Raw genomic sequence first — 16,270 nt, 5'->3', positions numbered from 1 at the left:
AGAGGGTCTACATGCCATTCTTTTCTGTCTAAATTTCTGCATAAGATGGCTAGCTTATGTTTCCTAATTAGGTTATGAGATAATAAGGTAAAGGGAGATAAATTCAGCTGATAAAGTTTTTCCATAAAGTAAAACTACTTTTATTTAAGGTGGTCTTGTTACTGTAAACACAGAAAGAGCTATTGTGAGTGGTGCTATAAAAAAGATAAGATTAGAGGCATTCATTATGCTCTCAGTGCAGTACGGACTCTGGAAACTGAAATAGCTTTACAATTGTTTGAAAAGGGGTAGGCAGTAGAGAAAAAGAGATTGAAAAGATGTTTTTAAGTGCAACAATTAGTATTGCTTTAGTGATTTTATTTTCCTGCCATATCAATAAAAACCATCTTGACCACAATTTATCTTCCAAAAGTACTCAAGAAGAAACTTTAATGATATAAACTTGAAATTTGTGTAGAATCTTAGAGTGATATTAAACAACTTTGAATCTTGAATCTATTTACAAAGGTTCTTTGAGTATATGTAACATATTACAATGGTGAATTTAACTATTGTTCAGAGGTTCCATTCATCATTTTAAAGGTGTATGTCCTCATTAGTGCTTAAGCACATAAACAAACCTCTTTTGTTCATATCTTAGCAGATAGCTCTATAATGTTTTAAGTTCTTCTAGGGAAAAATTTAAATAATTACTTTGTCTTTTCAGTTAGATAATTCTTGAAGTGTATGGCTCTGCAGACAACTCTCTCAGCATCTTCTCAAATATTTTAAATTAATTTTTATTAGTAGTTATCTTTTATTGTTAACTATATTCTTTACTCCTGTAGATGTTTACAACATGTGTTCACTGCTTGGTTAATAATACTTAAAATTTTCAAGCTCTGTAGGGTTCCAGATATGAAGCAAGGTAAGTTCAGGTTGCATAGGAATTTAGATTTACCTTTGTGGTGTAGTTCGTTGTGTGGTGGGAGAGGCTGGTAAAGTAAGATTGGGCCAGATTTTAAAGGTTCTGGTGTCAGTGGAGAATGTCCAGAGGTTTTATAGTAGGACGGAAACATGACTTACTCATTTTTTATGACTACGGTTGCAATGCGGGGTGGATTATAGTTGAAGAAAGCCTAGAAGCAGGGAGATCACGTAGGAGGCTATTGCACAGTTTAGGTGATGAAAATGAGAAATAGAAAGAGAAAGATGGTTGAATGTAAAGAATAGGTAGGATAATTGGCAAGATCTGGTGATTGACAAGAAGTGAACCCCAGGAATGACTCCAGCTTTTCTACCTCAGTAGTCTCGGAGTGATTGGTGATAAGGCATGGCCATTAGCTCCAGATTGCAGACTTTTTGAGACAGAGTTTCACTCTTGTCGTCCAGGCTGGAGTGCAATGGCACGATCTCGGCTCATTGCAACCTCTGCCTCCCGGGATCAAGTGATTCTCCTGCCTCAGCCTCCCAAGTAACTGGGATTACAGACATGTGCCACTACGCCCAGCTAATTTTTGTACTTTTAGTAGAGACAGGATTTTGCCATGTTGGTCAGGCTGGTCTGGAACTCCTGACCTCGGGAGTTCACCCACCTCAGCCTCCCACAGCCTCCCAAAGTGCTGGGATTACAGTCATGAGCTACCGCGCCTGGCCTAATTTCTGATCTTTTACAGATTTGGCAGCCCTGACCAAGCTCAAAAGTGCTTATCTGAGATCACACAGCTTTTTACTAGAGATGTTTCTCTGCTGTGCCCCAGATTTCACTCCCCTTAGCCCTCACAGTAGTAGAAGGAACCCTAAGCTGCTGAAGGGCCTCCAACAGTCTTCTGTGTTTTCACTAGGATGCCATTAAAAATAGTATCACTTTCATTTTATACAATAAAAAATTTGAGGAAACATTGCTGTAATTATCAACCTTTAAATGAACATTACATTTTAATTTACATTTTCATATTTAGGTAGCATACTAACCATAGCTATTATTTATTGAGTACTTATGCATCAAGCATTGTACTCAACACTTCACATACATTGTAGAAAAGAATCAAACACATTTTATGAAGTTTAGGTATTAATATCCCTATTTTACAAGTAAGGAAATTGAGACATCAACTGTGACTTTTCTGTGATTATTACAAATGTTTTGTTGGTAAAAACTAGATACATTTGACTGCAATGCAGTGCACACTCCCATTTAACTGGTTAGGGCTATGTAAACTGATCAAAGATTTTCTATCAGAACTATAATTTTTGAACATAATTTACTTAAAATAGAAATTCTGTCTTTTTTATTATTATACTTAAGGTTCCAGAATACATGTGCAGAACATGCAGGTTTGTTACATAGGTATACACATGCCATGGTGGTTTGCTGCACCCATTAACCCGTCATCTACATTAGGTATTTCTCCTAATGCTCTCCCTCCCCTAGCCCTTCACCCCCTGACAGGCCCCAGTGTGTGATGTTTCCCTCCCTGTTTCCATGTGTTCTCATTGTTTGGCTCCCACTTATGAGTGAGAACATGCAGTGTTTTGGTTTTCTGTTCCTGTGTTAGTTTGCTGAGAACAGTGAAGAAACTCTGTCTTTTAAGAGAATTTGTAAACCATATTCCATGCTTGAGGGCTGAGTATGGATCATTAGAGCTTTATAAAAGCATTTATCATTTTATGTATACACATACACACACACACATATACATACACACACACACACACACACACGAAGTCTTACTGTTTTGCCCAGGCTAAGTCTTGAACTCCTGAGCTCAGGTGATCCTCCCCCCAACCTCAGCCTCCCAAAGTGCTAGGATTACAGGGTGAGCCACCATTCTCAGACAAGCATTTATAATTTTTGAAGTTGGCAAAGAGGCCTTTATTTTTCTTTTCTTTTTTAAGTTTATTTTACTTTAAGTTCTGTGACACAAGTGCAGAATGTGTAGGCTTGTTGCATAGGTATACAGGTGCCATGGTAGTTTGCCACACCTATCAGTGGGTCATCTAGGTTTTAAGCCCCACATGCGTTAGCTATTTGTCCTAATGCTTTCCCTCCCCTTGCCGCCTAACCCCCAATTGGCCCCAGTGTGTGGTGTTCCCCTCCCTGTGGCTGTGTGTTCTCATTGTTCAACTCCCATTTATGAGTGAGAATATGTAGTGTTTGGTTTTCTGTTCCTGTATTAGTTTGCTGAGGATGATGGTTTCTAGCTTCATATCCATGTCTCTGCAAAGGACATGATCTCATTCCTTTTTATGGCTGCATAGTATTCCATGGTGTATATGTACCACATTTTCGTTATCCAGTCTATCATTGATGGGCATTTGGACTGGTTCCATGCCTTTGCTATTGTAAATAGTGCTGCAATAAATATACGTGTCCATGTGTCTTTTTATAGTAGAGTGACTTATATTCCTTTTAGTATACTCCTAGTAATGGGATTGCTGGGTCAAGTGGTATTTCTTGTTGTAGATCCTTGAGGAATTGCTACACTGTTTTCCACAATGGCTGAACTAATTTACATTCCCACCAACAGTGTGGAAGCATTCCTGCTTCTCACCAGCATCTGTGGTTTCTTGATTTTTTGATGATCACCATTCTGACTGGCGTGAGATGGTATCATTGTGGTTTTGATTTGCATTTCTCTGATGATCAGTGATGATGAGCTTTTTTTCATGTTTGTTGGCCACATAAATGTCTTCTTTTGAGAAGTGTCTGTTCATATCCACTATCAAGCCTTTGCCCCGCTCCCCAATACTACTCCAACAAAGATGTTTTTACCAAAGCCCCTAAGATCTTCATGTTGCCCAAATCCAGTAGTCATATTCTGTTCTTACTGTTCTTGACCTTACTAGCAGTATGTAACACAGTTGATCACTCCCTACTCCTGGGAACACATTCTTTAGCTTCCATAGTGTCACACACTATAAATTTTTCTCTTCCTCATTAGCTGTACCTACTCATTCTCTTTGTTGATTCCTCCTCATCTTCTTGACAACTTTTGCAGATGCCTCCATGGCATTTCCACTTGGTTATCTATTAATAATATGCATCCTAATATGTTCAGAAGCAAATTTCTGTTCCATTCTACCTCCTAATTCTGCTCCACCTTCAGTCTCACCCAGCTCAATTAAAGACAGCTCTATTCTTCCACTTGCCCAGACCAAAAACCTGAAGTCATCTTTTTTCACATTCCATATTCTGTTTATTAGCAAATCCTTTTGGATTTATGATATCTATCTCATGCATATTACCTTGGTTCAAGTCACCATTATCTCTTGCCTAAAAATTACTGCAGTAGCCTCTTAAGCGGTCCCCAGCTTTCTTCCTTGCCTTCTTCAGTCTCTTAGCACAGTTCTTGTTAAATGGTAAGTCAAGTTGGATCACTCCTCTACTCAAATAAAAAGGCTCCCCATCATTAAACTTAGTAAAACTTTAAATGATTACATTGGCCTGTGATACTACCTGATCAGTATTCAGTTACCCTATCCTCATTTAGGACTTTCTTCTGGTTGCTTGCATAGTCATGCTGGCCTCCTGTTCTTTTACCTGTAGGCGTGCTCCTACCTCAGGTCCTTTGTATTCACAGTTTCCACTACTTAACCATCTACTCCTGATGATACACCTGTTCTTGTGGTCTTTTCTGACTTTGTTCTATGTTGTCTTTGCTTTGTTTTTCCTTAAAGTGCTTACAATCTATCAAAATACTACATAGTCATTTACTTTGCAGTTTTTTTCCTACTACAATGTGATCTCCATGAGAGTAGGAGTTTTCATGTATCGTTCAGTCCTGGACTCCCAAGTACCAGTGCCTGGTATGCAGTAAATGCTCAGTATACATAATATTTATTGAATGAAAGAATGAATTGGTACTACTTTTTAGAAATTAGGTGGCTGTAGATGAAAACCTATTCAAAGGTTTATAATGGATTTGATCAGGACTGAGTGTAGTGACAGATATATAGTAGTCACTCAGTTAACCATCTACCAGATTCATTCTGTTTCATTTTGATATGTTACCTTTTATCCTGTCAGCTACTTTGTAAACCTTAACACATTAATGGATTTAAGCAAATATTTTGCATTTTTGTGCTTAAATTTCTTTATAATTTTTCAACCATAATTTGGATTTAGTGTTTACTTTGTGCCTAAGTTTTCATATCTAGAAACAAACAAACAGAAATCTGCTTGAGCACCAACTGTCTTCAGTCCATGTTATGCTGCTATAACAGGATACCTGAGACTGGGTAATTTATGGTGAACAGAAGTTTATTGGCTCACAGGTCTGGAGGCTGGGAAGTGCAATATCTACGTGCTGGCATCTGGCAAGAGCTTTCTCACTACATTATCACATGGCGTAAGGCAAGAAGGTGGGAGATAGAGCTGGGGGAGCCAAACCCACCCTTTTATAATGGCACCAGTCCTACTCTCATGGCCTAATCACCATTATCAGGTCCTACCTCTTAATACTGTTAGAATGCCAGTTAAATTTCAACTTGAGTTTTGGAGGACACAAACTTTTAAACCAAGGCACCAACTGTAATAAAAGGATAGGAAAGTGTAGCATTTTCAGTCAATAATGATCTCAAAAAGTGTCTACTCTTAAAATGTGTAGCTTCTCCCAAGAAATTTTATTAAATAAGATTTCCACTTTGCTTATTTCATTTTTATGTCCTACTTATTAACTTTTCAGTCATCTATGATAAAGGTAAAACTACCAGTCATTGAATAGAAACAACATAATGTACATGCAACCCTTCTATTTTATGCCATCTTAAAATCAAAGGCATCAGATATGGAAATGAGCAGTTTTATGTTGTGTCCAGGAAGACACTGGAGATAGAGACAGTAAATTCAAACACTTTTCCTATAAATAAGCCTGTCACATAAAACAGCCTATTTTAATCCTTTGTTGTTCTAACTAGAAAAATATATTTACTTCTATTAGCCAAAAATATTTTTACATGAAGACAGAAGGAAGAGTTCAGATTGCTTAGTTACACCTACTGAGCTCTTCTGACAGCCATGGTTTTTTGTTTGTTTGTTTGTTTTTGTTTTTTCACTATTTATGTTTGGTAAATTTTAAGTTCTGAGGCATTAGGGATGTTTATTCAGGCTGAGACGTACTCCTCGCATTGCCAAACTTTGATTTGATACTGTTCGAATTTCAAAGATTCCTAAAGTTTTTCTCGTGACATTTTTCTTACCACTTTTCAGATATAAATATAGATTTAGCCTATTGGTACTGTGAAATTTATCATCTAGTAGTAGGAAAATACATTCTACCCTGTTGTTATGAATGTTTTATAATGAGGTTTTCAAGTTTAAGTTGTGAGCTACTGTTGAATAAACTTCTGTATATTAAATTATCTGCTGTACAAATGGCACTATATTGTGTATGAACTATGTCTATTTTATTAGAATATTAAAACCTTTAAGTAAATGATTAAGAACTCTTTTAAGTTTCTCATTTGAATGTTACGATTTAATTAACCATATCTCTTGGTTTGTCTAAGAAAGTACTGATTTATGCCTGTTCTGGCATAATTTTTAGTAGCACCCTCTTTTATTCTAAAAAGTGCCCCAGGTTGAAAAATACATTATTTGAACACTCTAGTTATAAAAGTAGGATACTCACTTTCCCTTTGCATTTCACACAGTATTAAGATTTCTTTTCTTCAGTCTTTCAGTATGTCTCCAAAACAACATAGGGTGGATGGGAGAAATACGTATGTGAATATGGGAGATACATAGAGTTGCTAGGAAACAACATGAAAGAATGATGAAAAACACAGTGTTGGAATCTAATGTTAACTTTATACAGGTATTTTAAGGATGATATATTCAGATTTTTTGTATTTTGAAACATTTTCTTTGTTATAATTACATTTGATTATACACTTGGTTTGGACTTCTAAAACTTGAGCTTCATTAGCTTGTACATGCTGCAGATAGCTTCTATCAATTTTTCAAGTTTCTCTTTTGAAGAACATTTGAATTCCTGTAATTTGTTCCATAATTGTATTTCTGTTATATTTTCTAATACATTTAACATTTAGAAATGGATTATTTATTAGTTATATGAAAGTTACTGTCTTACCTGTGGAAGGAATACATCTAGCTTTTTATCAAACAGTTTATTTTTTAAAGAGCATGTTACATACTGTGGGCCATAAAAGCTAATGTATAATATATTCACAATTCTTTCAAGGCTTATTTTGATTTCACATCTATTGGTGCCTTGAGGTGGTCATGTAATATAAATCTAATAGTGTCAGAATTTCTCAAGGAGAAAACATCTGTGAAGCAAAGGAAATTTTAAGAGGCAGCGTAGTATGATTCACACCACAGACTCTGGAGCCAAATTGTTTGGGTGCACATTTTGGCTCCGTAGCATACTTTTTGTGTGACTTTAAGCTAATACTTAACCTCTTTGTGTTTTAGTCTTATCATTTGTAAAATGGAGGTAATGATACAACTGCTTTGTGGGATCGTTGTGACAGTTAAATGAGTTATGATATGTAAAGTGCTTAGAACGGCTTCTGGCACATGGTAAACAGTATGCTATTGCTATTATTGTCAGTGGAAGAATACATTCAGTTTATCTCTCTCAGACTTCATATGAAACCTGTGAATTGGTAATATTAAAGGAAGTATTTGTTATAAGGAATTATGCTGCTTTTTGCTAAAGAATGCAGGTTATGGACTGGATATGGAAGGTGTGGTACTTGATAAGGAGATTGGGATTACACAGAAATGTTACCCACAAACACCCGTGAGAGGACCTATTGGTAGAAGCCTTAGCTTCTTCTGGTCCATTCCCCAGTTCATTTCTGTTTTCTCTTTCTGAATTGCTTTACCTATTTGTCCTTCAAGGCCCAACCTACATGTCACTTTTTTAAAGTGTTTCACTTTATTCACCTACCTCTCTTACTCCAGTAAAGAATAATCAACTCCTCTTTGTGGCCATAGAATTTTGTTTATGCCTTAACATAGCACTTCACATAGTACCCTCTAATCATACTTCAACATGCCTTAACATAGTACCCTCTAATCATACCTCCTTTCACAAGCCCTCTAATCATACCTCCTTTCACAAGATGTTAGCTTGTTCTAGGTTTTATTTCATTCCGTGTGTCTTGTTTTCATTTCTAATGTCCATTGTTGCAAGAAAGGAAATGTCAGGGACTGATGCATCTCCATCTACCAATTGAGCATTCGTGATTCATTAGTCCTGTAAATGTGATCTACTTGTAATTCTGCTGCCAAAATAACATATAGAATAATGAGGCTATATTTGAGAAATGAACATTGAAACTAGTTTGTGGTGATTTACTGACTAAAATATTTAGATCATTTAGAAATGAAAAATATATAAATGTTTAATATAGTTTGAGAATTTTATTCTATCTTTAACATTAATTTTTCATGTTTCAGTTTGAGAGTAGATTATTTTTGAAGGTTGTTGCAATCAGGATGGCATCAGAAAAGAACAATATGTCATTTTTTGACAGCTACTTTAGAATGTACTTCTGCTTATATAATAACCCACAAAAGTAGTTTATTTTCTTTTCAATAAGAGTTACCTGTACTCCAACAATAAACTGTTTTATTTCTGGCTTATAAACTGTTTTACTGACAAATCTCTAATGGTTGACATTTTTAAATTTTTAAATTTGTTGTTAATATTGATGGCAGCAGTGGCCTATCTGGAGCAACTGCTGTAAAGATGCCAGCTGCAGTGGGGCAGGCGCGGCCAGGGCTGCATGCTCCACTGAGCCGGCAGGAGCCAGAAACAGGCAGAAACCCAGGCCCCTTCGAGTTGGAGAGGCAGGAGCCCTCCCAGGCGCTGCTGCAGCGGCCCAGCCGCAGCTGTGGACCCAGGCATTCCTTCGCTCTCGTCGGCCTAGGGAGCCCTCTTCCCCTGCAGGCTCAGAAAGGCCTGTTCCCGCTGCCTGGCCTCTCCCTACTCCCAGCGCCCACTGTGATTTCGGAGCAAAGTTGAGGCCAAGCCTGGGAACTGTTGCAGGTGTGCCCACTCTTGGGGCAGTGCTGACACCCCAGCCCTCTGCCACCTCGGCGTCCTCCAGACTTTGGACACTGACAAGCACGGGAGGGAGACCAGTCAAAGTGGGGGATGAGGGCAGCTTGGTGCAGGCCTGCAGGTGCCCTTTGGCACTCCAGCCCAGGCGCTGGGTTACAGCTGGTTGATGGTGTCAGGAGGCAGGCAGGTTCCTGGACAGAAAGGAGTGTGTCCCCGGTGAAGCCCCACCTCAAGCCAGGGGTGGCCTGGAGCATGGGAGCTGTGCCACCAGTTTCACAGAACAGAGTGAGAACTTACGGTACTTTTTTCCCCCGGCCTACCTATTGTCACCTATGTACTTCCTCCCCACTGAAGCCCACAAAAACCTCGGGCTCTGGCAGACGTCTGGACTTCAGAGAGGAGCTACCAACTGTGGGTCTCCTCTCAGTCAGGAGCTGAGCAGACATTGGGATGGCCTGCCTGCAGATAGGAGCTACCCACTCTGGATCTCCTGAGAGCTGTACTGCCGCTCAATAAAGCACCTCTTTGCCTTACTCATGCTCCAGTTGTCTCTGTACCTCATTCTTCCTGGACACAGGACAAGAACTTGGGACCTGCTTAATGGTGGGACTGAAAGAGCCGTAACACAAACAGGGCTGAAACACGCCCCTCACTTACCACATTGCAACAAGACGAGAAGTGGGAAGGAGAGAAGAGCTGCAGCCCTTTGGGGAGCCCAGACCTAGGAGCTCCCTGAGCAAGGGCTCTGACACCTGTTTGGGGCTCTGCAGTTCCTGGCATCTCCAGGCTTCCGGGCACTACTGCATTCCCCGGTGCCAGCAGTGGAAGCAACTTTCAGTATGCCTGTCGGTTCACAGCCTCACAGGGAGCCTGGAGCCAGCGCCTGGAGCTGCCTACCCCACTACAGCCTGTGTGCCCGGCTGTGCGCAGTGGTTGAACCCCGCACTCACTCACTTGCTCACGCACCCCTTGCTGCTCTGCACTTGGCTTGCCCTCGGCAGGTGTGGGATCCCGGCTGGTAGAGCATAAGCCGAGTACAGTCTGTGAGGCCGAGTGGGTGGAAAAAGCCCAGTGGGCCTGAGCATAACTCGGACAAAGGCGCCACTGGCCACAAAGGTTTCCAGCTGACAAAGCGACACCCCAAGGATCCTGTGACAACATCACCATGCAAAAGACTAGATTGAGTACTGGTACAGCAAGTATAAGTACTGAGCATTTCTATCCAATATTCAGTAGATACGTTTATTAAAACTTTATGGCTTTCACGACTCCCTACTCACATTCTATATGAATAATAAAAAATAATAATTTCCAATCCCGTTTTTCATGAGAATAGTGTGGCATGATGTAAAAAGCCCTGGCTTTGGAGTAAGAAATAACTGGATTCAAATTATGGTCCTCTTAGACTGTGTGACTTGAGGGCTAGGTACATGAGCTCTCTAAACTTCAGTTTACTCAGCTATAAAGTAGGTTATAAAATACAACATAAGGGCTTTGTAGGGATTAGGTGAGCAAAATCATTTGTATTACATTCTTGTTATTTATGTTGTAACTGCTAGAGAAGGAGATTTTTAAAAAAATAGGTTACTATCTGAAAGAAACTTACGGTTTGTGTTTTTCTTGATTCAAAGTTTCATATTGATTAAAAGGCAAACATTTTGATCTTGGGAAGCTCATGGCTAGCTGTGTAATTTCCCAACTAGTCATTGTTATCTTCCAGCTTCCCTTAACTGACACTAAATGTATTTTTTCTATCAATTTCAGTTCCTTCCTACTGTCCTCACAACTGTTAAATAGATGACTTTTCCAATACCCTAGCCTCGTACTTCCTTGAGCCCTACATAAATATTGACCTTCATCTCAACTCTACTTAATTTAGCCATACTGATTTTCATACACTATCTTGTTAGCCACCAAAATTCTGCCACTGAAAAGTTCTGTTCTACCTCCAAATCACCATTCTCCAGTCTTCCATCTTGCTTGTACAACTATTACACTTTGACTTAATCTGTCATATCTTATCAGGACCTCTAATTCTTTGTCCCTTCTGCTTTATCCTATCTGTCAACCTGTGTTTCCTTCCTTTTCCTTCCTATATAACTGAGACTTCAAAGTTCTTCATTTCAACGATTCTTTTGCTCATATCCCAAACCGCACTTTTATTTTGATTATCCACAATATATCTTTTACTTAAAATATTTTGTGGGACATTTATTAACCTTCCAAAACCTCAGTTTTCTAGTGGATAATATATGAGTAATTACACCTATCTCATTGGCTTCTGGTAAGGAATACATAAATTATATACAAACTGCTTAGCCTATCCTTTGACCCATGCTGAGAAGGGTGGTGTGATATCGAGATAGACCATATTTGCACCTACACTGGTGTATCCCGCACTTCAAGACAATCAAGCCAGGCAGGTTTATATAGTGTACACTTTGGGTCCCCAACTTCTCAGATGGGTCCTTAAGATTGTCAGATAGTCCATCTTTAAGAAAGAACATGGATAAATCACACATTTGAAGTAACTGAAATGCATGTTTAAATTTTAGAAATCTCCGAGAAGCAAGGGATAATGCTGTGACTGAAAAGGAACGAGCAGTGATGGCTGAAAAGGATGCTTTAGAAAAACATGATCAGCTCTTAGACAGGTAAGCATCATGAAAATAGAAATGTTAAAACTCGAACCATTATTGTTTCTGTTATATATTCATTTAGAAAATGTATTTTAAAGAGAGTAATTTTCATTTCAGTTGAGGTATAACTTATATGCTTTATTTTTTCAATATGCAATTGTTGTATATGTTGACAATGAGGTATAGAATAGTTCCGTTACTCCAGGGAGTGTCCTTATGGCCCTTCAGTCCTTCTTAATCACTACTACTTAAGAGGCACCACTTTCTGATTTCTGTCACCACAGATTAGTTTTGCTCCTCTTAGACTAAAAATGCTCTGTGTCCAGGTTCTTTCATTCCACTTTGTTGTTGTATCAGTAGTTCATTCCTTATTATTGCTGAGTATGAATATGTTTTATTCACTTGTCCATGGTCATTTTGGTGGTTTCCAGTTTGTTACTATCATGCATAAAGCTGCCATATAATTTTTTGAAAGTGTGTTTTTATTTATCTTGGCTAAATACCTAGGAGTGGCATTGTTAATCATCGGGTTGATAAATGTTTTACTTTTTAAAAACCTGCCAGTGGTAACACCAAAGTGATTGTACCATTGTATAATTCCTAGTTTTTTTGTTTGTTTGTTTGTTTGTTTGTTTTTTCAAAATCTGTATGTTCTAAAGTATGTGTGTTGGAAGGAGAGTATCAGAGAGAATGATATATCTTTAATTTACCAATAGAAAATGATATTTATTTTTAGTAGCCTTGTTAAGAGTAAAATAACTGATAGGCATTATGGTAAATATCATTACTTCATTAAACATTCTACACTTTCAATTGTTTGACTATATAGAGCGTAAACAGTGGCTACCTTATTTTTTTAACTTTTCATTTTGAAATCATTTCAGAAAAGTTGCTAAAATGGTGTGAAAGTTTCTGCATACCCTTCACATACTAATAAACTTTTGAAATTAAGTTCAATGGGTCTTTTAGTTGTTAAATGAAGACCAGATTAATTTGAGATATAAGCAATACATAAAACTGAAATTTGAGGCGAGTCTTAATGTAACTAACCTGTTGTAAAAATATTTTAGAATGACTCAAATTGTGATACTTCTGAATTCACATCAACTTTATAAACTTGGCCTATGGAAGAATTTTAATAAATGTTACATTGAAGAAGTCATTCCTATAATGTGGAAGTATGTCTTACTCTCAACATCAGTGACTCATGCCTGTAATCCCAGCACTTTTGGAAGGCTGAGGCGGGTGGATAACTTGAGGCTCGGAGTTTGAGACCAGGTTGGGCAACATGGTGAAACCCCATCTCTACGAAAAATGCAAAAATTAGCAGTGCGTGATGGTGCATGCCTGTGATCCCAGCTACTCAGGAAGCCGAGGCACGAGAATCACTTGAACCCAGGAGGCAGAGATTGCTGTGAGCGGAGATCATGCCACTGCACTCCAGCCTGGGCAACAGAGTGAGACTCTTTTCTCAAAAAATTTTTTTTTAGTTAATCTAAAAAAAAGTAAAGATCATAGTATAAAAGATCATGTTATATAAATCAGCTCCTTTCATTAGAGTTCCTATAAAGCCTTCATGTTTTATATTTCATTATGTGTAACCCTTCCACTTACAAAACTGTGTGATGTCCCCTAAAGATTCATTTGACTTTGTGTTGATGTCAGTTTTTAATGTGTAGTTTTAGGAGTGTATATTTTTAGGGATGGCTCTAGAATAAGATTTATGGGCAAACTAATAAGGTTTAAAAGAAAGCATAAGATATTACCTAGTAAATCAGAACTTATATTCTTCACTTGATAGCTACTGTGTGGTTTTGTAAAGTTGGAGAGAATAGTAAATCTGACCATAAAATTGACCAATTTATATTTATCGTAAGCTGTGTTATGTCCTACACTCTTAACCTAAATCTGTCTGATCCTACTTGTCCATACATTTGCAGCTGATATTCACCTGAAGGCCATGCAGTCCTCTAATACCTAAAAGTATCTGTTAAATAATAGAGGATTCAATTATTTAATGTTTGTAAAGCACTTAGAACAGTGCCTTCCTATGATAACTACTATTATCATAGAATAATTTGTCCAATTTAGTTTTGTTGTGAAACTTTATTGAATTTTGTTCTTCACAAGTTGATATCTTTCTAATGAATTTTCCACTAAAATTTTAGATAAACTGGAAGACCTCATTTTCAAACTGCCAGATAAGAGGAAGCTTATTTATTCATAATTCTTTGAAGTCATAGTAAAGCCTTGCTTATTTAGAGCCTAATTTTCAGCCAACCTTAAATATTTATGATAGTTTTAAAATCAAGACAAGGAAAAAAAAGTCTTTGTAGATACTACTAAAAATAACCCTTGAGCAGCAAATAGAGCTAATGCTCAGGACTGTAAAGGACTTTACAGAACCAGAGACTTATGGATAAATGAGTAAATGAATGAGAATAATATCTGGGAATGTAAAACTCAAAATAAGCTTAGGCTTTAACAAAATGCTTAAAATAGCTAAAGTTACTTATCTGTTTTTTAAGATATAATATCAATAAATGAAGGGAAAAGTATCCCTGCTTAGGATCATAATGTTGATAAATGATATTTTTAAAAGTAGAATTCTAGATGTATCATCAATTTAATTCTTTCTTAATTAATATATAAATTAAGTGTAATTCATGCCAAAATTTTCAAATGACTTTGTGAAACTTGACAGAGCAACACTAAAAATTCTTTTTCACAATTATCATGGCTATTCTTGTACATGTACTCTTCCACATAAATATTTATAACTATATTTCTTACATTATGCCTTTTCTTCATCTGAAGTTAAATTTTGGGGTAGTGTACATAGAGAACTAATTTTATTGTTCATGAAAATGTCAGTTTCCTTAAGTTAAACTATACATTTAATGTAAGCCAAATAGAACCCAAAGATATTTTTTTAAAAACCAGACAAATAAGTTTTGTAGCTTATATGGAAAAATTAAGTAAGTGCATTTCTAGATAAGAACAATAAATTGTGACAGGTCACTAGGGTAGCCAACTAGGGGAAAAAGAAAATTGAGATCCATACCTCATAACTTACACCGAGATAAATTTCATATGGATCAGAGATTTAAATGTAAAACCATTAAAAACCTAAGATGCCATAGGGGAATGTTTTTATAATCTTTAATTACAAAAGGCCTTTGTAACTTAGGAGTTATAAAAGTAATAAATTGATAAACTTGATTCCCTACAAATGGAAAATGTTGGTGTGGCATTACTGCCATAAGGAAAGTCAAAAAACAAATGCAAATGCAATCTTAGAAAAAATATTTGCAATATCTGTCACAGTTATGTCATTAAATTCATATTAAAACTATCCCTATTTTCAGCTGGGCATGGTGGCTCATGCCTGTAATCCCAGCACTTTGGGAGGCCGAGGCAGTTGAATCACCTGAGGTCCGGAGTTCAAAACCAACCTGGTCAATATGGCAAAACCCTGTCTCTACTAAAAATGCAAAATATTAGCCGGGCATGGTGGCACATACCTGTAATCCCAGCTACTTGGGAGGCTGAGACAGGAGAGTTGCTTGAACGGAACTTGGGAGGCGGAGGTTGCAGTGAGCTGAGATTGCACCATTGCACTCCAGCCTGGGCAACAAGAGTGAAACTCTGTCTCAAAAAAAAAAAAAAAAAGCCTGTTTTCCACTAAAAACCAAAAGGTTGATAATACATTGTGTTTGCGTGGGTATGGAAAAACAGGCAATCTTAACATTGTTAGTGGGATTTTAAATTGGTACAACTAATATGGAGAGTAATTCAGTAATACCTATCAAAAGTACAAATGCACATAGCTGGTGTGTGTGTGTGTGTGTGTGTGTGTATGGAATGTATGTATGTGAGGCAGAGTCTCACTCTGTTGCCCAGTCTGGAGTGCAGTGGCACAGTCTCCGCTCACTGCAGCCTCTGCCTCCCTGTTTCAAGCGATTCTCGTGCTTCAGCCCCCTGAGTAGCTGGGATTACAGGCGCGTGCCACCACACCCGGCTAATTTGTGTATTTTTAGTAAAGACGGAGTTTTGCCATGTTGCCCAGTCTGGTCTCAAATTCATGACCTCAAGTGATCTGCCTGCCTCAGCCTCCCAAAATGCTGGGATTACAGGCTTGAGCCACTACACCCAGCCACACATTGCTCTTGATCAATAAATTTTATTTCTAATAAGTTATCCTGCAGGTATACTTGCTAGGTTCAAAATGCTATATATACCACCTTATGTACTGTAGCATAGTTGACATTTAGGCAGTAGTTAAAAGAATTGTAATTCATGAAAACATTTACAGAATACAACAGTGCAGTTGTACAAAAGGAAGTAAGTGGCTCTTTATATCAGGACCAGGAAAAATCTGTTAACATTTATTGCTTCTGGAGAAGGAAATTGGGTGTTGGGTGGTTGGTGGACAGATAGAGATTTTGTACCTCATAAATATGTATCCTCCTTTGTACCTCATACATATTGAAACTTACAATGTGTTTTTTTTCTTTTTTGTGTATTTTTAATTAAATTTAAACAAAGAGTGATTATTAAGAATTCTTACATACAAGTTTCAAATCATAGTTACCGAGAAACTTCAGAAATTAC

At 37.6% G+C, this 16,270-nt stretch overlaps 1 protein-coding gene across 1 annotated transcript in view; it reads left to right on the top strand.

The window, feature by feature from the left end:
* PIBF1 (progesterone immunomodulatory binding factor 1) overlaps positions 1–16,270 on the top strand; it is a 287,209-nt gene that overhangs the window by 73,604 nt on the left and 197,335 nt on the right. The window contains exon 10 of the mRNA XM_011972020.1: positions 11,573–11,671. Coding sequence (XP_011827410.1) covers positions 11,573–11,671 — 99 coding nt within the window. The remainder of the gene's footprint in view (positions 1–11,572; positions 11,672–16,270) is intronic.

This window comes from Mandrillus leucophaeus, unplaced genomic scaffold, assembly GCF_000951045.1.
Source record: "Mandrillus leucophaeus isolate KB7577 unplaced genomic scaffold, Mleu.le_1.0 Scaffold126, whole genome shotgun sequence".
NCBI lineage: Eukaryota > Metazoa > Chordata > Mammalia > Primates > Cercopithecidae > Mandrillus > Mandrillus leucophaeus.
The sequence above is the reverse complement of the archived record's forward strand: the minus strand, read 5'-3'. Positions and strand labels throughout refer to the sequence as shown.